The sequence below is a fragment of the Lathamus discolor genome, chromosome 3, assembly GCF_037157495.1.
Source record: "Lathamus discolor isolate bLatDis1 chromosome 3, bLatDis1.hap1, whole genome shotgun sequence".
Classification (NCBI taxonomy): Eukaryota; Metazoa; Chordata; class Aves; order Psittaciformes; family Psittacidae; genus Lathamus; species Lathamus discolor.
In genome coordinates, this window is record NC_088886.1 from 35,363,090 (window position 1) to 35,389,384 (window position 26,295).

The 26,295-nt window shown below is 42.3% G+C and overlaps 1 protein-coding gene across 1 annotated transcript in view; it reads right to left on the reverse strand.

Annotated features, from left to right (window-relative positions):
• LOC136011974 (multiple epidermal growth factor-like domains protein 6) overlaps window positions 1-26,295 on the reverse strand; it is a 208,289-nt gene that overhangs the window by 11,104 nt on the left and 170,890 nt on the right. Inside the window, exons 22-29 of the mRNA XM_065674625.1 lie at window positions 25,395-25,526; window positions 19,467-19,595; window positions 13,228-13,356; window positions 6,810-6,938; window positions 6,185-6,310; window positions 4,996-5,124; window positions 4,677-4,805; window positions 3,452-3,583 (exon numbers count right to left, since the gene is read on the reverse strand). Coding sequence (XP_065530697.1) covers window positions 3,452-3,583; window positions 4,677-4,805; window positions 4,996-5,124; window positions 6,185-6,310; window positions 6,810-6,938; window positions 13,228-13,356; window positions 19,467-19,595; window positions 25,395-25,526 — 1,035 coding nt within the window. The remainder of the gene's footprint in view (window positions 1-3,451; window positions 3,584-4,676; window positions 4,806-4,995; window positions 5,125-6,184; window positions 6,311-6,809; window positions 6,939-13,227; window positions 13,357-19,466; window positions 19,596-25,394; window positions 25,527-26,295) is intronic.

Genomic DNA, 26,295 nt, shown 5'->3' on the forward strand with positions numbered 1-26,295 from the left:
AACAGATCTCTCTCAATCTGTGCGTAAGTAACTTCATATATTTTTTTCTCTCTTTTCTGAAGACATGAAAGCATGCTCTAAGCAGCTAGTGAAATCTCTGGATATTTTGAACTATTCAATAGAGAGGGAGAGCTTATGATGAAGCTTTAAAGGGATGTCTTTTAAAATAAAACTGAAAATTGGCTTCTCCTTGAATCAGGATAGCAGATCATAAGAAGTAAGCACATACACACTTTTATACCATGCAGATATTTACCCCAGCCCTTCTCAAACATGGCTTCTCTGAATACTTTGTCATCAGTGCTTCATCTGTCTGTACATAAAATCTGTTTCATGTGCAAACCCCGGCATGCAGGAGTGAGCCCTGCAACATCTATTTCATTTACACCAAGACATAAAGTTAAGAACACACCCAGATTCAATGATTCAATAGATTCAATGATTCAATTGGACTCTCGGTGAGTTTCTCCTGTTCTCCTCCCTCTCCTTTCAGTCATCATTTGGCTTTTCTCTTTGTTTCTGTTTCCCACAGTCCTAAGCATGTTGCTTCTCCCTGGCAAAGCCCTCAGAGCTGTTCCTCAGCTCAACACTAGCAAGAGCTGCTCCATTATTGAAAGGGATGCAGTAACTCCCCCCTTACAAATTTATTTACCCTTGCAGCATTTTATTTATTTCGGTTCAACAGGGAGCAGCACAAGCAGGGCAAACGCATCAGCTGCGATGTTCACAAGATTATTAATAAGGCCATCTCATCTGTTACTATTTTGTAGTAGATCTTCTATGAAGGTAGCTAGGGTAATTTACAGAGTGTCCTGCCATTTAAGTAGGTTCTGTCTTCATAAAGAGGGTTAGCCTCTAACCACCAGTTATCTCATAAAGACATTTTCTAATTTAACAGTTTCCTGTGCATCTGACTTGTTTTTCTGAGAACGGCACGAGTGGCAGCCAGATTTTACAACTCATTTCCTGATTTTTTCCTTCTGATTTGGGCGGGTTTGGCATGACCAAGAGCTCCTAAATCTTTGCATACCAACTGCATACACTGGGGTTTTTCTCTACCAGTTATTAATTGCATTGTCAAAAAAATCAGTTCTGAAACATCCTGTTACCTACTGCCTGAAGGTGAAGCTGGTGAGGTCTTTCTGGCTCAGAGTTCACCCAGCCCAGTAAATGTCACAGAGACATAGCATGGTTTTTTTCATCCATTACACCACCACTTACTGCTTTTTACTCATAACTTCACTCAAGTAGATCTGCCTGTCCACTGAGTTATGGACAACTGATGGGAACCTTATTGCTAGTTTGTCTGCTTCCTCTGGATCCTGCCAAGAGACTGTTTCAGCTCTTCACTCCAAAATCTGAGAACATGAAAGCCTCGTTGCTCTTGGCTCCTGGAAATTCGACTTCCCAGCCAACTACACCTTTTATAGATACTTTCTTGAACTCTTTTTCACAGTACTACAAATATAGCAATGGTTGCCAGAAAACGTTTCCAGCAGCATCCAGACACATGTTGACTGGACTGAAGCCCATTTCACGTCTTTGGGAGCGCCTCCCTATGCTGTTTTTAATATTATATCGAATGCTTCTTCATTCTGGAACAGCCCTATTTCTCCCTGTAGTGAGGATTGTGGGAACATGCAATATTCCCGCCAAAGTAATGCTAGCTGTCCTTGATTATCAGACAGTCACTTTAGAATCAGGTCCACAATCTCTCACTCCACTAACCTAAACCTAAAAATAACTCACTTTTAATATGCTTTCCATCAGCTTTTATGTCTATGCAATAATCTCAGTGGCACAGGGAAGAATAGGTAAAAAAAAAAAGCCCACATAGATGCACCCTCTCTGAACCTCTACTATTCCATTACCTCTCCAGCAAACATTTAACAAAACCGTATTTATTAAGAATTTGCTCCATGAAATATTACATATTTTTGGAATCAAAGAGAACACAATGCCATGAAGGCTCATGTCTCATACACTGTAGGTTTAATCCTAGCTACAGAGAATTCTGTGGCAAAATCCCCTCTGAATGCAGTGAACCACAGACTTCATTTTGTAAGTAATTTCTTTTTATATCAGGACTTCAATGTAATTCTGCTTTAAAATTCAAAATTCTGAAATAAAATGTTAAGGACCTAAGCAAGCTTGATAACTTACTGTAATCTACAGAGATTTAGTACTATATGCACAGGTAATGACTACTGAAAGATTGCTACATAAATGTAATAGGCTAACCATGACTAAGTCTTTTAAAATGATACTGCTAAAAAGTTGATCTCTACTACCACTCTACTATAACATTTATTATAATCTAATGTATAATGGATCCAGATGGCTCTAGCCTAGGTGTTGAAGGATTGATTTTGATCTCACAGTGAGAACTGATGCACAAAGGAGGATAGAATCAATCCTTATATTTACATTTACATTTATATTTTAAAGAATGATTTGTGATGACATGATGATAATATAAATGCCCATCTCTAAATAAGCCCCTTTCCTATTTCTACTGAAGGAATAAAGCATAGGTTTAACCCTTACTAGAACCATATATATTGCAGCTGGCCTTTGTATCCAAAATATCACCCCAAAAAGCAAGCAAACCAAACAGAGCCACACTGGATTCCCAAGAAAAGAAAATGAGCTTTTGCCAAAGACAGGAAGACTGAGCTTGAAAGTCCACAGCTTTTTTCTTTTTTTAAATGAGACTTACAAGCCATGGAGTAAAAACAAAATTAAAGTTGTAAATAAAAAGGTAATAAACTGTCTCTTTCATTGGATACTTTGGTATATGTTTCTTATCAGTTGTCACATTCCACCAGAAACAACTTTACAGATGTCCTAAAATACCAGCATGCAGCATGTGGATCTGGTAATATTTTTTATGATGGAGTGTTCGGCCAATTGGCATTTGTCCTCTACACTAGTCACCATTTTTCAATCCTGAGTAACAATTTGTTTAATTTGATTGTTCCTCAGAAGGCCCTACAACTTAACTGACTTTATGAATCACTTAGATTTATTGCCAATTGCAGCTTGGTGTTTTCTAATAACCATTTGTCCTTACTTGAGCATGCAGAGATTTTGGGAAGTATTTTGGCCTAGATATTTAGAAATGAAAGAGCTACACAGTATTCAGGTGTCAATGCAAGAATGATATTGATATTCTTCAGCGTGGCATGAAATTGGAAAGAAATTAGCTAGCAAATGAGCCTTTTTTACTTTTTTCCCCATTAATCCCTTGCAATTAATACAGGTATTTTTATAATTGTAAATTTATCCCAGTCTATGCTTACTTCTTATAATATAACTTACTTCTCATACCTAATCTATATTTATCTGAGTCAACACTGCAGGTACGGACACAGATGAACTCAATGCTAGCACATGCTTCTGCTTAACTTGATCTTTGCTCACAAAGTGTGCAGCCCACAAAGATACTCACGGATATTGCAGCGTGCCCCATAGTACCCCAGGCGGCACATGCAGTTGCCAGTCACTGGGTGACATTCTTCATTCTCAGCAGAGCACTGACATACTTGGTTACAGTTCTTGCCATACGTGCCTGCTGGACAAGCTTGGGGAAGAGGAAATGTAAACCAATAAATTAAATTTGTCTTAGTAAATATAGCACACAAACAAAGCTCAAGCTCAAATTTATTAAATAAAAGCCCTGCCTACAAAATGACGCTCTCCTCTGGGACTTTGGATTTATTACATTTACTTGGGGGTTACTTCACTGCTTGATTTTGTTTCGTTCAGTCAATTTGTGCCCAACTGTCAAGGGCCAGATACAATTTTCTTGTCACTAGAAAAAATCATAGGTAAATGTCAGGTAAAATTGACTAAAACAGCATAATTCACAAGGGACCAGGCATGTGTACAAAGACATTCTACCTTTTGTAGGGAGTTTAAACTTACAAAGCTGCCGAACCACCGGCATCTTTGCAGGTTTCTTTTGCCCTGTTGACAGTCATATTGCCTAGAGGTTTTGGACATTCCACAGCTAATTCTTGTGTTTCACTTTCATTAAGTTGCCCTGATGTGGGTCAGGATTTAACAGTCCTTTAGTGGATGATACGGGACACCAATGTAAATTCTTTCAATTCTTTTCTGTTGTTGTTTTTGTTTTTGCTAAAGCAGTGCTAGGCAAAACATTGTAAGGAAGAACAAAGTCAAAATTATGCAGCTGGGGTAACAGAACAAGCCTATTTTCAAAGCCAGCTCCAGACAGCCAAACTCAACACTGAAGAAAAAACAGGTAATGACATTTCCATGAGCTCTGACAGCAGGAATAGATGGTCTCTCATGGGGATAAGGCCAACAGAAAGCAGAGCTGGTGCTTTACCCATGGCAGAGTAATGGCTGTGGGCTCGGCTCTGCAATCATCTCTTTAGCCTATTTTGATAAAGTTTAGCCCCCAGCTTCTCCCTGCCAGCCTGTGAGCTGCAAACCTAGAGGGGGCAAACCCGGCAGCCCAAACTGGGCCAGGCACAGGGGTCAGAAGTGGCCAAATCATTTGTGTGACTGACAAGCAGCGCTTGTCCATCTTCACTGCTGTGAGGTTGGTGCTTCCTCCCTCTTCAGGCATTATATCAGGCTTTTATTTAAGAAATAAGCTTCTTAATTAATTTACAAGGGAAGTATTTGTATTCTGATAACAAACTTACTTTTCTCACAGCTGTAGCCAGTGAATCCTGGAGGACATCCGCACTCACCCGTCAGGTGATGGCAGGGTGTACCCATGGGACACCGGCACCTCTGGGCACAGGCCACACCATAGCGGCCAGGCAAGCAAGCTGCAACAGTGGCAGGACACTGCAAAGTTACTCCCTCCAATAGATCTGCTGCACCCATTCCCATGAGCACTCCCAAACCAACCCCACAGAGCAATGCAGGAATGAAAGGATCCTGTCATCAGCTCTGGATTTGGGAGTAAGGTACATGCCGACCTGAACTTCCTTCCGTAAATGCCCAGCAGACACTCACGTCTGTCACAGTGCCTCCCTCTCCATCCCTTTTCACAGTGACATGCTCCAGTCTGATGGTGGCAGGACAAGCCGTGTACGCAGTCACATTGTTCCTCACACCACTTGCCAAAAAATCCCACGGGGCAGACTGTGAGGAGAAGCAGAGAGAGCAATAGTTCTTCCCGCTGCATGGAAAGCATCTGTCACTGGCAAATGGGCCAATATTGTTCTTCTCGCACATGGTGATGTATATTTAGAAGACTGCATGCCCAGAAAACATAGTTGAAAATATACTAAAAATATTAAAAACATTTAGTATTGGCTATTAATGAGTCTGCATGTGAAAGCTTGCAAAGACTTAGTCCTAGTCAAGAATACAACCAGATGGTGTCTATACAGATGACAATGCCATTCACATTTACATGGTTATCCACAACGGAGCAGATGTTTGAACGGTGAAAATATGCTGTGTCCACATACTGCTTTCCACCTCACAGGTCTCTGCAAAGTGATCAAAGTGAAAGCGAGGCCTAAAGAAAAGGAAGGTGGGCACTGTGAAGGCTTTACAAGCCATGCTGGTGTTTGAGGTTCTGTGAGTCCTCAGCACTGCAGGAGACATCAGAAAATTGCTTGTGGCTTGCAAAAAATCACAGCATGTCAATGGCAAAGCTGAAAGCCCATTTCAAGTCATCCGATATCTATTGCTTACAAGATTTCTATTTCAGGGATTTACATGGACCTAAACACACCAGACAGCTATGTCAAATCTGAGCAATCTGGACCACATGCAAGATTGGTACAAACTGAACTGTCACAGTCCAATTTGCTGAGCTCCCCCTCAATGGCCCATAGAGGTACAGCAGCATGTGGCTGATCAGGCAAACTCTCCTTACAACTCACTCCCTTTTATATGTTCTTCCTTGTGCCCATAAGGTAGAGAAATAACCTTCATTTTCTCAGCAGGCAGAGAACAGAAGTAGGAGGACATAAAATGATTTGGACAAGGGCATGCACATACGGATAGGCAGAGACCTGCCTGTGGTGCTTCTAAGATACTTGGTGAGTGCTCACACCAACATTATCTCTTATTGGCCTACACTGGAAAATTAAGATACAGAATAGAAAAGACTTCATATTGTGGAGGCAGAAATGGCTGATTGCAGAAGAGAGTGTTCAAGCAAAGCATCTGCAGAAGGAACTGCCCTTACCAACATCACAGCGATCCCCAGTCCAGCCAGCATGGCAGATGCATTTTCCTGAGTGCTGTTCACAAACCCCATGGTGACAGGTACAGTTCTGCTCGCATCCCTCTCCATACCTCCTGTCCCCACACTCTGAAATGAAACAGGGGACACTGATGGGGGGGCCAAGCTGGAAGGACTCCAGAAAAAACACACTTATGCCTCTGAAATAGGCTGGTCCTAAAAACCTTCAGTGAAGGAGATTTTGAAACCTCCCTTAACAAAATTCTCTAGAGATAACTTGTTTTCCTCTTGGAGGATTTACATTATTTTTTACTCCTCAAATTGAGCTCATTACCTATCTTCCCTGTCCTGAAGGGACAGAGAATTTCATACTCCTCTCCTGTGTCCAGCAAGTTTCTAGCACCATTATATATTCAAGTGCCAGTGCCATATCTCCTCTCAGTTTTCTCATCTCTGACTAAACAACCCCGATTTTTTCAGCCTTTCCACACTCGGTGCTCTCCAGCCCTCTACTCATCCTCTCCTTTTTCTGAGCTGTCTCAAACTGTCATCAAAACTGAATTTCCCTGCACAGCAACAGAAACAAGGTGCTGGAAAGATGGAGGACATGGGACATGAAGAGACTCACCCAGCTCACATGCTATCCCCGTCCAACCCGGGGGACACTGGCACTCGCCCGTTACATGGTCACACGTTGCCTGGCTGTGGCAGATGCAGTGCTGGAGACAGTTTGCACCATACCATCCAGTGGGACAGGCTGCGAAGAGGAGGTAGGACAAAAGCCTTCTATTAAGAAGGTAGAAGAAGGACACAGGTTAAATGCAACCTTTCCCAGCTTACACCCCTTCTTGCCCGGGTGGTCATGCAGACACTGTGCGAGGTACAACTGAGTGAAAATGAAGCCATGACTAATAAGGAATTACACAGACCAATGTAAAACTGGTCTGGGAACAAAATAAGTGACTAAGAGAATTAGCTGGGACCCAGCAAAAGGCCTCAAGATCTTCTGTTCACACCTGCAAAAAACATCTCTTGGTTCCTACCAGCTTTCTCAGCACCAAGGAATGGAGTTATTGATTTCCTGTTTTCAGAGTTTCTTTGTAGTCCTCTTAAAATCACAACTCCTTTTCTGATTGATCCTGCTACCCACAGCTGGCTGATGACATTGCACATTTTACCTAATTTCAATTAAGCAAGTTTATTAATTCCTAACACAACCAATTCCTATGGATAGAACCTACTTTTTTTTTGGCACAAAAAATACACACCTCTGTCATTTCCTAGAGTAACATCTTTTTAAGATGTTAACAGGAGCAAGTTCTCACTCTGCAAAAGCACAGTTACCAGAGGACAGCTCATCCAGCCTCACACACACACCTACCACCTTACTTCCAAAGAGAAAAGAAATTCCCAAATGTATCATTAAATAAAAAGGTTATATTTGACAATGTCTTTATACTTGACAACAGTTTTTTTAACTTTTGCTTTGGTTTTGTATTTGAGGCCTTCATGTAAACCAGAAAATTTTAGTGCTGACTCCAGAATGCAGCATACATAGGAGCACCCACAGCAGCATCCCTGGCTCTGCGGCACTGCTTACAGAGCCAGGTACCTCCCAGGGGAGGCACAGAAAAAAAGAGCCTTCTGCATCAGGGATGGATTGAAGTTTTCCAGCTGCTTGTATGCAGGGACTACAATGTAAGCCTCAGGGCAGCCTTTCTTTGCCAGCCTCTTTTCTTAAGGTTCCCCGAGTTGGGCTTGTATTTGAGTCACACGTATTGGTCTAATTGCCAAGACTGGAAGTACCAATGCCTTACACATGTTCTGGATTTAGGCTATGTCTGGAACAGTATACAGTAATGAGGAGGATCAGTCAGGCGCATGGGACAGTAAAGCAGGCCATAGAAAAAAAAGAGGTTCATTTCAGTGTCATAATTGGGAGTTTTATGGACCTTTTCTCCCTTAATCAGCCTTCAGAATCATCTCTCTTTCCAGTTTATGACTGTTTCAGAGCTTGCCCAGCGTACCGAGTTCCTACACCCAGCCCCTGCAGCATGGTTTCACAGACGTATTTAATGGACCAGTCCATGCAATTGTGCAGATACAAAACCAATGACAACACAGGACAATTAGCTGATAATTAAAATACCAGCAAAGCCCCCTGTAATTTTTCCCTCCTGTAATTCTCTGGCAGGGGTTTGAATTTCCAATTGTACCTTCTTGGCAGGTGGCCCCTTTCCACCCTGGGCTACAAAGGCATGTCCCAGTTACATGATGACAGAATGCTCTGTTGTGACACTGACACATGTGGCTGCAGCCTGGCCCATAGCTGTCCCCCTGGCAGGCTGCAATGAGAGAATTCTGTAAAAAACCCATAAGGAAGCATCAAAGGAGGCATTGCACAGAGAAAACCTGAGACACAACCCAGCGACAGGGAAATCAGTTTGAAACTGGCTTCCAGTGACACACTTTTCACATCATAAGGGTGTGTAAGCCCATATACGAACCATGCCTGACACTAAATAACATGGCTTAAAAATACGTATCATACATGTTCTGAAGAGGTATTTCTCAAAGGGCAGGATTGCTCAGGTGATGGATCAGCTGTCATCCCCTGCCCTGCAGAATGCCTTTGTACTAAACTAATGGTCCAGCAGAACCACCAGCTTGACAGCTCAGGTATTTATTTGCATCCTGGTAAGAGAACTGACAACTTCATTGTTTTCAGTGTTCATTTTTCACAGCTGGATGCCTTTGCTCACCCAGAGTCTCATTCTTTGGTCAAAGAGGGCTGATATTTTCAACGTGTTCTGTTAAGCAGCTGGCTCCCAGGTGAAAATTTAACACAGCCATCTTGCAAATGTACTCCTGCTGCAGCTCTGTTTTCAGTGCTGCTGCCTATGAAAAATGGCAGTGATAAAAGTCCTCTAGTCTCTATTGAACTGGAGATTTGGACAGCTTTAAATGGTGGAAAACAGACAGTACTGCTACCCTGTTTTCTTCAGCTATCACCCAAAAAATACAAAATGAGTTGATGAAGTTGGATAGCCTCCTTGCATGGTTTTTGTGCCTGCCTTACGGAGTCTCTCCTTCACTGGCATGAAGATGTCAGAGCCTCTTGTGCCTGCGGTACTGCTGGTATGCATTGAAGAGGCAAAAAAAGACTATCCCTGATCCAAAAATGTTCTGCACTCGCTGAATGTGACATCTCCTAGGATCAGATGCAAACAATGACTTTTTACTGAAACCTCTATGCCTTTGAGGGTGTCAGAGTGCAGAATAAGATGTAGGGCTGTTGGAGGACATGCCCCTGGGGACTGAAGTGAGGCATGAAACCATTTTGACCTCAGGGGTGAACTTGGTTGATGTATCTGACCCATTCTCAGCCCTGTTCTTCCCATCTGAGGACTTTCAGTTTCCCAGTACAATTCTCACCGACACCTTTTCTCTCAGTACTTCTCTTCAACAGTGTTCATTTTTGCCATTGCTTGGACCCCATCCACACTGAAACCACAAGAAAGTGCAGGAGCTCAATCCCATCACAGTTAAAAGTTCTGCAAATGAAGCTTAGCTGCCAAGTTAAAAGTTCAGCCCGTCCTACACAGCTCTGGCTTGGTTTTGGGAGCAGAACTAAATATTTCCACAATACAGACCAGAACTATATCATAACCAAGCCAAAGGAAAAACCAGCTCACAACCAGGTCCCCTGACTGGTTAGTAGTGGTTTGTGTGAGGTTTTTGGAGTATGCATGCAAAGCTCTTGTTATTCTTACTGAGAAGACACATGACTATTCCAGTGAAAGTTTTGGTAAGAAAGCAGAAATTTCTGGAGAAGAAGATTTTAAATATTCTTTTGGGTGGATATAAACTTTATTTACCTTCTTGGTGGGACAGTCCTGATTCTCAAAGTACTTTTCTAAAGATTAAGGTAACAAGTGATATATTGAAGCTATTTTATGAAGTTCCACAACTGAATGTACAATTATCCTTGGGCCTTTTCTCCATTCTTCATGATAAATGCAAAGGAAAAAAGTGATAGAAAGATTTAAATTATTAGACTTCCTACTTCAAAATTTTCCTCTCAGTGCCTTTTCTCTGTAAGAGGAGGATTTATTTGTTGGCAGTCTTTTAAATCCCTTTTTGCATGCAGAGTAAGGAACACATAAAATTGGAGATTTTCTTCCAGACTGGAAGTCAACAGCCATCAAAAATGCCGGGGAGAACAGGGAAATAAGGGGCACTAAGACACTACAGGGTGTCCAGAAGCTTTGATTTCATGCAGCTCCTGTGAATTATTCTCCCCAAACTGAAGCTTCGGCTTTAAAAGAACAGGGAATTTGCAAAGTCAAGTGCTCACGCACTATGAAACGTCAAACCCCTCGTTATCAGTTCCTATGAGCAGAGACTCTGGAAGAGCCAGTCTTTTCATACTCATACATTTTGCAGACCAGTTTGGTCTCTTCTTTTTACCACAGGGAACTGCTTCTGTGAAGATCCCGCTGAGCCCCAACAGCTCCAGAATGAGACATTTTTACTACTAATAGAATCAGAGCAAAATGCAGATGCAGAATTGTGTTCAGCTTCTACAAACCATATGCAACATCAGATTTTTTTTTTGGGGGGGGGGGAGCTAGGTGTTTTTTGGGGGGGTTGGTTTTTTTTTTTGAGGCAGCAAAATTTGGACAGGTTTGTATACAGAAAGGAAGGTGGTTACATCTCTGACACAAAGAGATGCCAAATGTCAAATCCTCACTTCTGTAGCACTAAGGCACTACAAAACTTCGTGAAACTGTTAAAACTCCACCAACAAATAAGCGACATACTTTTCCTAAACTTGTTTCCTGGAAACCTGAAATATCTTAGGCCTCAACCCTCCCACCAGCCCCCTCCCCAAAATAAAAAAAAAAATCACCAAATACAAACTTAAGCCAAGGCAGAGCTTGCTTGGCGTATTTCATCCTAGATTAATATAATTTATTTATAAGCAATTGAAAAACATGGTCTTGTAATGGAAAGTGTTAGGCAGCTTCATCAAAAGGCATTACTGTCCATATAGCCCATAATTAGATAGCAGTGTATAAAATGCACTGCATGGCTGGTTTAAGATCAATTCAAATCCCATGATGTCAAAATTATTCCTCAGTATCCTCCAGCACATTGCCTGAAATCTGATTACTTGAACACGAGTGCCGTCCTTCCAGCTGCTAGAGCTAGCAAGTCCTAGGAACTGGCAAGGCAAACATTAAACACCAAACAAAGATGGAGAATGGTGAGCTGCCATCTCAGACCCATGGTTGCTTTATTCTGAGCAGCTTTGGAGCAATGTGGGCTGAGGTCCAGTCTTAAAATCAAAATGCAGATTCATCATTTAGCCATGAGAAAAAGAGGTTACCCTCTGCATAATTAAGCGATCTTGCTTTTTTACTCACAGGCAAAGGAGGCCTCAGAGGCTTTGGCACCTTCACCAGTGTGAAGAATAAATCAAGTCAGCATAAAGCTCTAATGGCTGCAGCACAAGAGAATAATTATTTTAATTCTCACTAGTAGGGGGGGCACAGGAAGCTGTTGACAAAGAGCTACTTTTCTTAATTGAATTTAATGAAATATGAAACAAAGCTTCTCATCCCTAATGCAGTCTAAGGAGTAGGGAAGGGCCAAGGTGATATACTGCTAATGCCCTGACTTGGCAGTAAAAATGGGCTGTGACCGAGAAGCAAACATTGTACCTGTTCAGCATTACCTTTACTGCTCTGCAGTATGGCTATAATGGCTCTGCCACTGCATTTACTTCATGGTCAGCTCACCAACCTACACCCACAGGAGAGTATTGCCACCACCATCTTCAGGTAGTGAGAGACAGAGATCCAAGCTTTCCTAGGGGGGGCCACGAGGAGGCAAAAAGGACTGTAGTGGTGGGATTTTTTGCAGAAATATCTAATAAGCGGAAAGATTCACCAGCATTGACTCTCCTGTAAATAAAAAAAGCAAGGGATTTTGGAGAAGCCTGTCAGAAGACAGGTTATGTTATGTGGTAGGGGAAAAAGAGGGAAAAATATGAAGAGCAAGCGCAACCCTCAAACAGGGCTGATAGATTGTAATACGGTATATGGCTGGAAAATGGAATTGTTTCAATACAATTAACATTTCTCCATTTCTCTCTGTTTACTAAATTGAACCAGTTTCCTATTGCAGAAATCTGCAACCTGTGGAGTAAAGAAATCCTGTGAAAGTGTTCATTAACAATGAAAGTTGGCTCCTTGTGGAGCTGCTTTGGACCCCAGGCCTACAACATAGTCCTGCAGACAGCAGTCACAATTCCAAAAGGAAGTATAGATGATGACATCATCTTAAAGTGAAAGAAGAAAGTTGAGAGGCTAAAACCTGAAAATCTTAAAAAAACCCACATAATTGCTAAATATTGCAAACAGGCTCAGTGATATCCATATGTGATGCCATGTAGCTAAAGAAAGTAATATAATTTGCCATGAAATTTCATGAACGGTATCTCAGAAGAGCCAATCTTATATATGCATACACACAAACATACAAAAACCCCGTATTAGCTTAAGGATTGTAGGATAATCTATACTTGTGAAAATCTAGGGGTTTTTTTAAAAAACAAACAACTTTTCTAAGTTAAAAAGCTATTTTGTCATGCTCAAATAAGTAGTCGCAGCTCAGATTTTTCCACATTGTGCATTTCTAATCTGTAACAATAAATGGATAATTAGATGAGATAGACCAGAAACATTTCATCTCTTAATGTTGCACAAAAATAAAAAGCAGAAATTCATCATATGGTAGAAGACAGCTCTGCTATTTAAAAACTGATGCTTATACTGTTTGACAAGTGCCAACAGCAGATAAAAAAAAAAGTTGATTATTTACACAGCTACCAAGAATTATTCCCTTTTTGGGCATCTCTGGAAAGGAATGTGACCTATCTAAAGCTGTACACTGGTAGGTCAACCTACATTCCCAGAAGGAACCCATGCTAGCACTGCAAGAGTTTGTGAATGAGGACAGTGAGTGCAGCTTATACGTACGCTGCTCGCAGGTCTCTCCCAGCCAGCCAGGGAGGCAGCGGCATGTTCCCAGGACATGGTCGCAGCCAGCAGCATTCTTGCACTTGCACACCTGGTGGCAGTCAAGCCCAAAGAATCCATCTGGACAAGCTAAAATGCAAAACATTATTTTTTTTAGCAGAGTTCCTGATTCTTTTCTGTATAAATTCTATCTCAGAGGTCTGAAAACATCAGGCACTGCTCATGTTTTCATGGATGCTTTGTCACGCGTCACTGTGGTTAACAGCCACAGTTGCTTCAAGGGTTAAGCCTGCACAACTCTGCTACATGCATCATAAAACGTGACCCATTTTACACAAGCAACAGATTTCTGCATAGAAACGTGCAGCCAAGAATACTGGAAAGCCGTAAAACAGGAGAGAGGAAGGATCTGGATTCACACAAGCCAGTATCTGTGTTTCTGTAACTGACTGAGGACAACGGAAATAATTCAACATAATGCAAGACTATGGGGCCATCTCTGATGATCTCCCTGACTTCTGAAATGTAAAACTTACACTCCCATTTACTCTCCTAACACTTTTTTAAAGATTTTTTTAACAGGGAACATAAGCCATAGCGGTGTAATTTACTGCTGAAATGAATGCCTGGCAAAGAGAATGAATACAGAAGTCTAAGACAAATTAAATGTAGCAAAACAGCAGGGAGCTTAAAGAGCTCAGTACCTACATCTAGGACATGTAAGGAAGAGCAGACTCATAGACTTGATTTACATCTGCACCAGTGTTGACAGAAGTGAAAAGAAGCCATCAGTCAGTGAGCCACATCATCCCAAAATGCTGCAGTATCTGCCGAGGTGAGTGCCTCCATAGAGGAGCCTTCAACCCCGGAGCGAGAGAAAAACCCGCCTCCAGGAGCCTCAGTTCTGACCGGCGAGGGCCACCGAGGGAGCCCCGAGCCCTCGCCCGGCCTTGCCCGGGAGCCGGCAGCTCCGCCGCGGGGAGCAGGGACTCACAGGGGGCGAAGCCAGAAGGGACGGCCCCGCCCTGAGCGGGGAAAACCCGCCCCAGGGAGCAAGGCTCCTCGGTTGTGTGGAAGACAACTTCCTTCTGCAAGTAATAGAAGAGCCGACAAGGAGAGGTGCCATGCTTGACCTTATGCTCACCAACAGGGAAGGGGCTGGTTGGAAATGTGATGCTCCAGGGCAGCCTTGGATGCAGCGATCATGAGATGGTCAAGTTCGAGATCCTCAGACAGTGAGAAGAGCGTGCAGCAAGCTCACTGCCCTGGACTTCAAAAGAGCAGACTTTGGCCTCTTCAGGAGCCTGCTTAGTAAGGTTCCATGGGATATAGCCCTGGAGGGCAGGGGGGCCCAGGACTGTTGGTTGATATTCAAGGATCACCTGCTACAAGCTCAGGAGTGCTGCATTCCAACTAGAAGTGCAGCAGGAGGGCCAGGAGACCTCCTTGGATGGATAAGGAGCTGCTGAGGAAACTTCGAGGGGAAAAAAGAGGCTTATAAAAGGTGGAAGCAAGGACAGGCAGCCTGGGAAGGATACAGGGATGTTGTCTGGGAAGCTAGGGACCAGGTTAGGAAAACTAAGGCCCAGTTAGAATTAAACTTGGCTGGGGATGTGAAAGATAACAGGGTGGGGTTCTATAATTACATTGCAAATGAAAGACAGACTAGGGACAACATGGGCCCTCTCCGGAAGCTCTCAGGAGAACTGGCTACCCTGGATTTGGAGAAGGCTGAGGTTCTGAATGACTTCTTTGTCTCAGTCTTCACTGGCAAAGGCTCTGACCACACCACCCAAGTCTTGGAAGGCAGATGCAGGGACTGTGAGAATGAAGACCTTGGGCCCACTGTAGGAGAGGATCTGGTCTGAGATCGTCTTAAAAACCTGAACGTGCACAAGTCCATGGGACCCGATGAAATCTATCTGCAGGTCCTGAAGTAGCTGGCAAATGAAGTTGTTAAGCCATTTGAAAAATCATGGCAGTCAGGTGAAGTTCCCGATGACTGAAAAGGGAAATAAAACCCCCATTTTCAAGAAGGGGAAAATGGAAGAGCTGGGGAACTACAGACCAGTCAGTCTCACCTCTGTGCCTGGCAAAATCTTGGAGCACATTCTCCTGGAAGGCATGCTAAGGCACATGAAAAACAACAAGGTGCTTGGTGACAGCCAGCATGGCTTCACTAAGGGGAAATCCTGCCTGACCAATTTGGTGACCTTCTGTGATGGGGCTATGGAACTGATGGACAGGGGCAAAGCAGTTGACGTCATCTACCTGGTTATGTGGTTTGGTTGACAAGCTGAAGGGAAGGAATGCCATCCACAGGGACCTTGACATGCTTGAGAAGCGGGCCAGTGCCAACCTTACGCAGTTCAACCAAGCCAAGTGCAAGGTCCTACCTGGGTCGGGGCAATCCCAGACACAGCTACAGGTTAGGCAGAGAAGAGATTCAGAGCAGCCCTGAGGAGAAGGACTTGGGGTGTTGTGTATATACACACACACATATATATACTTTATATGTATGTATGCATATGTACGTGTGTGTGTGTTTAGATTATGTAAGTTCATAGATAGAACCATAGAATAGTTTGGGTTGTAAGGGACCTTAAAGATTATATAGTTCCAACCCCCATCTAGTCCCAACCTTCCACTAGACCAGGTTGCTCAAAGCCCTGTCCAACCTGGCTTTGCACAATGCCAGAGATGGGGCAGCCACAGCTGCTCTGGGCAACCTGACCAGGGCCTCACTGTCCTCACAGTGAAGAACTGCCTAATATCTAATCTAAATCTGTCTTCTTTCAGTTTAAAGCCATTCCCCATAGTCCTACCTTTACATGCCCTTGTAAAAAGTCCCTCTCCAGCTTTCTTGTATGCCCCTTCAGGTACAGGAAGTCTGCTTAAGTTATATTAAATGTTAATAAATTTGTACCTGTATGTCATCCTTTCCACAGAATCCCCAAATCACTCAGTCTCAGGAGTGACAGTAGTCTTTAAATAAGCAGTTATACAATAGAACTGAGCTGTTTGTCCTCCTTGTTCATTTTAAATTTTTATTTAAAACCCCATCCTTGCACTTCTACCATGAAATCAGAATGACTGGCTTCCCAATAGTCTTATGATAATTACCATCTTATACACTACCCAACAGCCCCCCACACTAATTTCACAGCTCTCTACCAGATCAGAACACTACCGTTACCCATCTGCATCTTCCACTGTTGGACACCTCTCTCCAACTTTTTTCTCGCCTTATGTCTTCTTCACACCCATAGTCTTTGTCCCAGTCTGTCTGTACTGCCTCTTCCACAAATGTAAATTCAGCTTTTTAGCAGAAAGTACAACTGTCTGCTTCGGCTATAAGTGGGGGGGAAATTTAGTACCCATAGATAGAGGCAACCTTGGACTTTCAGACAGGGATGGCAATAGTGCAACACACTGCAACATCTGCTTTGGCGTTTCTACTCTCCAAGCCCCTGCTTAACATGTGACTACATACGATTGCTTCATTTCAGCTATTCAAATCAAAAAGCTCTTCCCTTCATCCTGTCCTGACTGCAGCTTCTTCTTTGGAATAAGAAAAATTTCAGGCTTACACCAACTTCCAAGTATGCACTGTCTACAGAAACAGAAGTGTGCCTCATACCAATATAAAACTGTAACACATTTGCCAGCCTCCATTCATTTCATACTGAGGACAGAGCTGTTATCAAGTTGTAAGAAAGAGACATCAGCATGTGGTTCCAATCTTTCTGTCCTTATTTATTATGCTTCAGTAGCGTGTAGAGCACAGCATAGAAGAAAGGACTTCTACTTAACCCTAGGTGACTTCGAAGGCTGACAAAGTTTTCCATTGTTTAATGCAGGAACTACACAGTGTTGTCAGCTATTCGTACACATGCACAGTATTTATTTTTCCCTATATCTTGTTAAAACAGAAATCTTGCTGGGCTTTCTTATGATAATGATTAACCACTGAAATTTCAAGAGAGACACCCAGTCAGACTGTCCTGCAGACAATGCTGATTTAGGCAGATGTTCAAAAGCAAACTTTCAATGCTGCACTTCGCAAGGGCTGTATGTTGCTGATATTAATGCATAAATTAATAGACTGTAGGGAAAGTTCAAGACTCACTCCTGCTGCCTCCAGCTTGTGGGCTAATTGTGTGGCATTTTGGATATTCAGTCAGATCAAGCAGAGAGCTGGATAATTCTTCTGTTGCCCTGATTCTGTAACTGGACACCTGCCTTGGGCCATACAACACATACTAGAAAGCATTGAGGAACAAAATTAAACAAAATCACAGTGTCGTGAAGACAACTGCAACCTTCAAAGCAGGAGCAGCAAATGCTCAGCACTTCCTAGAATTAAATCAATTATAACAATTGCCTTCCCAAACAGGAGCAGAGCAGCTCTGGCACAGGGCAGGGTGACTTGGCTGGCTCAGTGTGGGATGGCACACTTCTAACTAATCAATATTAAATTCTGTCTCTCCTTGGACTTTGAACTTAGAAGCCTGCAACAACTTCAGTTTCAGTGTTTCTGTGATGACAGAAAAGTCCTTCCCAGCCTTGGGATGAACCATCAGCAGTATGTGAGAAGTGTAAGGCAACTGCTGTGCCAGGTCTCAATCTCTATATTCTTCTCTGCAAGGCACAGAGCTTGGCAAACGTGGGTGGATTGCCAAGAGGACAGCAAAAAGCACATCCCTGCCAGAAGGAAACCCTGTTATTCTGAGAGCAACTAAAAACAGAAGTGCTAAAGCTCCTCAGAGAACAGATGCCAAGAAGGTTCTACCAAGGGCAAACACATTTTCCTCCCTCTTCATCTTTTGGAATCAGCCGAACAGTTCTGGCTGAAACTTTCTACATGAAAAGGTAACAAGGTAACACTGGTCAGCTCAGAGCACTCTGCCTGCTGGAGAGATAATGTGTAGAAAACAGGGTTTTAGGAATGGTAAGCGCTAAATTCTACTCTCCCCTCTACCATATTCTTTCAGGAATTAAAAAGATAAAAATGGCCCATGTGAGTAATTTGGATGCTGAGACTTGTATTATTTTTTTTCCTCAGTGATGTCACCCAGGCTTCTCCATATTCTTCACACCTACTTTGGTGAACAACATTTAGCCTCTTTGTCCCCATTTTGATTCCTGCTGGAATTAACATATTTACACCATAGCACAGGTAACTGTATCACTTCTCCAGTAACAAATAATAATAAACAACAACAACAACAAAAAAAGAAGGAATAAACTTGAAAAAACAGAGTTCACTAAATAATTTTAAAAGGGGACATAATTGAGATGCCATAAATTATGAGGCAAACTTTAGAGCAGAACCTTGAAAAGGGTATTTATTTTGTATAATAATTCCTGGTAAGAATCAGAGGGAAACAGCAGGCAGTATCTCATCAATGGAATGCTTTGCTACGTTACTAGTGAGGCTGTGGAGCACCTCCCTTCCCATCAGAGGGCAGTAGTTGCCTATGAGAACTGCCACTTCCCTCCATCGTAGCTGTAATGCTACCTCTGTAAACCGTCTGATAGGCAAAATAATTGTGACTTGGTTTAATGATCACTATTTGTAGACTCTTCAATCATTTACACTTAAATAACTTTCATAATGTCTATATGCTGCTTATGTTGCATTCAAGACGCTATTTTATATGATCTGTGCAATGATGCAGCATGACAATAAGCTCCTTAGGTGATGCAACTCACAGTAATGTATCTAAGGAATCCAATCCAATCTTTCCAACACTTTACCAAATGATCAGGTAGTAGAAAACGATCTGTTGGCTTTATTAAAATTAAAAGTATACCTGTTCTTAAAGAGGTCCTTTGGGATGATTCACAGATCCATGATTTTCCCTAAAACATGTCAGAGAGGCATAGGCACAAGCAAGTGTAAGGCAGGACAAGCATCTTTCTGCTCAGTGTTCAGACAGTAGGACTCTGCTTAAACAGAGTCTTCATAAAGATGTTATTCATAAGGAATCTAAGGAATTTTAATCTTAAGGAGTCTTAACCATGTACCTAATTATATCTACTTTAAAATATGCGCCCATCGTTAGGCACCCAGCAAATTCTTCGTGAGTTAGGATGGAAGTGCACATTTCAATAACGTCCTCCAATTTAGTTCAATGATTTATTTAGATCAGGTGCTGTAAACTGCAAAACCAAATCTGTGCATAAAAAAATCCCATCTGCATAAACCTGAAAGGGACCAGAGGGAGCAGCAGTACCTCTTTCACAAAAGGTTCCTGTCCAGCCCGCTGTGCAAGTACAGGCTCCGCTCACGTGGTCGCAGGCAGCTCCGTTCTGGCACTGACAGCTGCGCTTACAGCTCGGGCCAAAGCTTCCCTCAGGGCACCCTGCAGCAAAGGAATCAAAACCAGATGACAGGTTAATTCTGGAGCAGATCAGGGATCAATGAGGAATTTTTAGATACATGGGAATCCTTACTATTTCCAAAAGAATAATCTAGGCATAATGGTAATGCCTTAAAACTGATGTGATTAAGTGTTCTCCTTGGGGTCCAAGTAAGTTGGACTGTTTTTATTAAGGTCTATTTTAGAAAAACACCACGGTGTTGCAAATCTAAATTCTGCACAGAAAACTAATCTCATCTGATAGTTGCAAAGCCTGTGACTTCCCAGGTACTGCTTGATGACACTTTGCACACTGGTCTGGAGTCACGTATGTGCACATCTCCTCTGGGACTTCACCAGCCAGGAGGAGGAAAACTCCCAGCTTTTGTCCCTCCTTTTGAGGCCCTGTCCTCTGTTTTCCTGCAAATCCTCTTTGCCCAGAAATCTGGAGAAAATATGAATTGTGGTAGATTCTTTCAGAAAGCTCCAAATTGAATGCTTCATGTACTATATTTTCAGGTTCTGCTTTGAAAAATTCAAGCAAAGCATTACATCTGGAGGACAGATTAACAATACATTTCTACAGCAGTAATATAAGGAGTTTTAAAAGATTTGCATGGTACTCACTATTGGAAGAAAGAAAACAACACTTGAGAATGAAAATAATTTCTTCCAGGATTATAGGAAAACCAATTAAGAACAGGACCAGTTGTGTAATTCATGTTAGACATTTTGGGACAGGCTGAAATATAGATCTATACTTGGCTAAACACAATATTACAGGGCCTGTACTCATGTTTGAGGGTTTTGTGAACTCCTTTCTAAATGAGTTACATATTGCCAGGTCTCTCTTAAAAATGTATGATTTTAGCAGTTACATCAACAAAGTGATTTTCAGGCAATCTGGAAAGAATTACAGAGAACAGAGAACAATGAAGATCCTCAAAGACAACTCTGTATCTGGAATAAATGGATGGGTTTGGTGTTGCCTATTTGGTGCCATAGGTGAGCAGTGATCGGATGATTGGAACCAGCATGAATTCAGTTGCTCCTGCAGCTTATGGACTCTCTACTAACTGATGCCAGCCCCTGGGTCTCTTACAGGGGCTATAGGCTGGGATGGGAGACAGGATAGCAAAGTACCTTGAGTACCTCTTTGATTTCAATCATCTGTGTCAGAAAATGGCTGTTTTTTAAATGTGGAGTTGTTCGAATATAGTTTTTGCACTTACAGGTGAAGTTCAGTGCCAGGATGGAACCAATGCAAAACCCCATTTGCATCACCTCCTATTCCCAGAGCTGCAGGTCACCAGGCAGCATGCTCCCTACACTAGTTTAATGAGTAAGTAGATAGGAGTGCACTTGTGCCTTAAAAGCTTCATCCTGCTCAGTGTTTACTTTTCCCTTGAAATTTCAGACAGAACCCAGAGAATCTATGCAAGGAAAATAGTATTCCAGTGCAGGAATAGGGGTGGGGCTCTCAGCTGAGCTTTCCACAAACCTACAGTGTTAAACCTTGAGGTGAGACTTTCAAGGTAATGGCAGCGGATCAGTACACTTAACAGATGATTTTGCAGTCCACATTACAGAGAATCTGCCTCCTGCTTGAGCAGGCATGGACTGCTGCAGTGTGTGTACTGAGATACATCCAGCCCACTGGAGAACCTGAGCTGCCTGCAAAGCCACAAAGAGCCCAACCTGCAGCAAGAGGCTAGAGATGCTTCAGGAGAAAAGGAGCTCTCCAGACACAGTAAAGATCTTGCCTCAAAGGCAGCATAAAGTGTTTCGGGAGGAATTATGGCTTTCATAATCTTGCACACACACATATACGCATGTATATATATGTGTATACACAAACAACTAAAGTGGGATAAAAAGCAGACTGAATAAAACAGGAAACCCACAGACAGAATGTTAGGGGTTGCCAGATGTTTTGTCAGTGAAATGGACAACTGCTTACCTTGCCAGAGAAGATTACAACCAGCTCTTTGGCTACCTTCTGCCTGCAGGGATGCTATTTTGAGAGAGGTCAAGAATGAAAGAGAAGTGGAGCTGGTACCTTTTTCTCTGGGAGCTGGTCTTTCCAACTAACTCTCCTTCCACTCCCTCTGTGCCAACAACAACAGGAGCTGTAAGATCAGCTTTCCAAGATTCTTGTCTTTGGTCACTGCTCCAGATAAATTGTTTTGACATTTCTGTATGACACCAACAGTTAATTTTGCCTACACTACTGAGTCCCTGGTAGGTATGTATGTGCTACTGTAAGACTGTTAAACTGATTAGAATATTTATTTTATTTAACAACTTAATACTACTACTACTAATAAAACCTAACTATGCAACTTATTGCCACAAGATGAAGTAGATACCAAAAGTCTGCATGGAATCAAAAAGGAAATAGGCACATTAATTAGAAAAAAAACCCAAGTTATATTAAATATAGAGATATTGCTTCTGTCTCAAGAAGCTCCTGAGTGACACTGATGAAACCTGGTGTCCTAGGTTTAGCTGTAAGAGTTTTTTTTCTCCTTCCTGGTAGCTGGTGCAGTCCTGTGTTTTGGCTTCAGTCTGAGAACAATGCTGACAACACACTGATGTTTTAGTTGTTGCTAAGTAACACTTACGCCAGTCAAGGACCTTTCATTCTCATGCTTTGCCAGGGAGGAGGGGAAGCCGGAAGGAAGCAGAGACAGGACACCTGACCAAAACTAGACAAACGGATATTCCATACCACAGCACATCACGCCCAGTATATAAACTGGGGGGGAGTTACCCAGAAGGGCAGATGGCTGCTCAGATCGGGCTGGGTATCAGTCAGCAGGATGTGAGCAATTGTATTGTGCATCACTTGTGTTTATTGTTTTTTCCTTTCCCCTTTTAATTTTATATTCTCTCCCCTTGTTATTTCCCTTATTATTAGTAGTAGTAGCAGTAGTACTTTTTATATTATACTTTAGTTACTGTTTTTATCTCAACCCATGGGGTTTACATTCCTTCAATTCTCCTCCCCATCCTGCCCAGAGAAGGAAAGGGAAAGAGGGAGTGAGCAAGTGGCTGCATGGTTCTGACTTACCAGCTGGCCTTACAGCACAACAGACCTTTTTGGTGCCCAACGTGGCAGAGGAAAGGTTGAGATAACGACAGATCTGACCAGAGTGTGTCTAGTCATATTTATGAAGCATTCATTGCTTTGTATTAATAGTCACTTGTTATAATATTGATTTATTTGCTCTCGGAATTGTTGCACTTAGTCTCACAATTTCTTTATGTCACACCTTACTTGCAGCCAGCATTTGCTGTTTTAGTGTTTATCGGCTTTTTTGGGGCCTGGGCTAAGGTTCTAGTTTTGCTGTACTTTATGATAGTGGTTTGTGATAGGGTAGAATTATTGATCATTAAACTGATCTGGTATGTGTTCTCAGCATTGCCATCACCTATGTAATTTGGGAACATGTAATTGGAATTATTAATAGTTACACCTCGTTTTTTCCTCCCTTGGAGGGCCAACCTATGGAGGAGACATTGTCTTGTGTCTTCCCCTTCCCCACCAGGCTATTTACAATGGCATTTGAGAATTTCAAAGATTGTGAATATCCTTTGAATACCCTTGAAACCAGCCTGCTTCTTTTGCTGGGAACCATCATTTTGTTGAATATGGTTCAGGTCTTGTCTAAAGTTAAACATCTAAGAATACCACCAAGAGATCTTCCCTGAGGCTAGACAGGCATGAGTGGCAGGGTGTGTGGGACAGTATGGGCAAGTATCTAGGCCAGTGCACCCCTCCAGTGCTTTGGAACTTCAACCCTGAACAAGTCCAAAATCCATAAAAACTAGTGAAACGCTTAAAAAAGGCATGCTGTCATCCTGACAATACCAGGGAGATACAAATAACTGCTATGTGCTGGGGGTTGGCCTATGCCTACAGAATCCTTCTGAACACTACTCAGTACCCTCAGGTGGAAAAGGATGTCTCTGGATCTAATGTCAAAGCAACAGATACCATGGCTACTCCATCCCTAACAATGGGCACAGCAGCTATCCCAACCCCAGCAGCAAGCACAGCAACTACTCCGACAACACACACTGCAACCCCTTCAACCACATTGAAAGACACTGCAGTCACTCCAACCCCAGCTGAACCAAAAGACCAATCTGTGCTGCTATCAGTTGCTCCTATATGCAAGAGGAAATGGAAACAAAAAGCAACTTGTGTAGTGAAGCAAGATGAAGATTTCATGCCAGAACTAGAGGGGGCAACACCAGAAAAAGAGGAATCAGTACAAGAAACAGAGGAAGAAGCAGAACAAGAGGTAATTTCTTGATCCCTGCCTTTTACTGAGCTGTGGAATATATGAAAAGATTTCAGCCATCTTCTAGGGGAGCACATAATCACCTGGATGTTCTGATGCTGGGACAACGGGGCCAACAGTCACAAACTAGAGGGCAAGGAAGCCAAGAAGCTGGGATCACTTGCTAGGGAAGGGGGAATTGACAAAGTGACTGCAAAAGAAAAAAGATGCCTCAGCCTCTTGAAGCAGCTCTTGTCATCTGTGAAAGAAAGGTACCCCTACAAGGAAGATAATTATACATTACCCAGGCAAGTAGACCATGATAGAGAAAGGCCTCCACTACTTAAGGGTATTAACCATTCTAGAGATGATCTATCATAAGTCAGATGATACACCCATAGATCCAGATGAAGTCAAATGTACACGACCTGTGTGATGGAAATTTACATGGAGCCATCATTATATGCCAACTCATTGGCAACAATTAGCTGGGTGGATGCAGCACCACCAACAGTGGATGAAGTGAATTGTCAGCTCCGGGAGTCTGAAGACAATCTTGCTCCCTCCATCATTTCAGCTGTGGAAAAACTCTTGTCCAGGAGTTCAAGCAATGGAGAGACAATACATCCAGCTCCCCACATGTACAGACGCACATCTCAGCTATTAACAGTAAGCGCCCTATTGCTTGAGAGGGAAGATAAAGGAGGTACAACAACAGTGAATGCGGATCCTCCAAAGAAAGTTACTGTTCCAGATCATGAAGGGCATTTTCCCAGATGGAATGGAAGAGTTGATTTTTACTCTGACTCTTACAAAAACGAATTCTAATCCAATTCCTTTGTACAGGAAGTAAGTGAAGAAACTTAAGATCACTATTAGAAGGTGCCTGCCTACAGCCAGGTGGAGAAGAGGGACAATCGGATTTACTGGACTGTGTGTATCAGATGGCCTGGCACATCAGTCCCACAGAAGTATAAGGCTCTAACAGATACCAGTGCACAGCATACCCTGATGCCATCAAGATATCATTAGGTAGAACCTTAAACCATAATACCTGGGGAAACATATCAGATATTATTTATATGATAGATACCTACAGCTATATGTTTTTATCCTCTTAAGGCATCTGCTATTGGCCTCTGCTAGAGATAGATTAGTGGAGATCATGGGCCTCTGGTAAGACCATTGAGTATTTACAAAGAAATAGTGCAAACCTAAAACCAGATAAATAAAACCAATACGGAAACTTTAATAGCACAAGCCAAATGTACAACACTCCTATCACTCACATGAGGTCTTAACATTAAAAATAGCTGTTGAGTCCAAAACGAGTCTGAAAATAACTTTTCTGGAATCAAAATTAGGGAAACTATCAAACCCAAATGAAACCTGAGAGCCCTGTGACATGCTGGGCAGACCGGAGGCAGCACAGCCTGGAGGGAATTATCAGGAAAAACACAATTTCCGCTGCTTGGTTTTGCAAATTCCTCGTGTTGACAAAGTGGCAACTTACTCCGTTCACAGTGTTTCCCAGTGAATCCTGGCTCACAGAAGCAGGAGCCAGTGACTGGATCACAGCTACCGTCGCTGTTATTGCAGACACACGTGTTTTCACAGCGCTGTCCCCAATGGCCACTATTGCAGGCTGCAATGTAAAAAGATATTTACATTAAGAATCAACTTTAAGTTTGCTTAATGGATTATTTTACATCTAAATACGACCAGAAAAATGCAAAATGACCCCTTAAGATACAGGAGTTCTGGACTAGGCTCTCCACTGCAGCATGGGGCACAAATCGATAAAAATAAATACAATTTTGCCAATTTGCTTCAGCTGAAAGTAGGCAGATATTATACCATCCACAAAAAACTAATCATTCACAGCCAATCCATATCAATCATTCCACAGTCACAAGTGCATAATTTCATGGAAATAAAACATCAGCTATTGACTCACTTCGCAAAAATCTGCATAATCAGAATAGCAAATGGGTAAAACTAGACAGATTTGTGAGCATCCTCCATATTTTCCTCAAAAATACTGTGAAATGCAACAAAGGATACAGACAGAGAAATTTCACAATCTTTATTAAAGCAACTTCCTGCTTTCATTCTAAAAATCACCTAACACTGACAGGATTATGACAATATACCATAGCATCTCCTTCCATTCTTGCAAGGATAAAGATGAAAGTTCCAATTAAGGCAACAGTAACCTGGTTCTCGAGTTGGGCATCCATTTCAAGCCCAGTATGCAATAGTTGGTAGCACTGCCTTACTGAGACATCTTTGCAAAACAACTTTTTTCATATCTTATCCTGAATAGAAATAAAAGCTTTTCTTTGCCAGGTCTCAATTCTTTACATAGCCTAGGGAGTCACGAAAGCCATCCAAATGACTCTACATGTTACCAA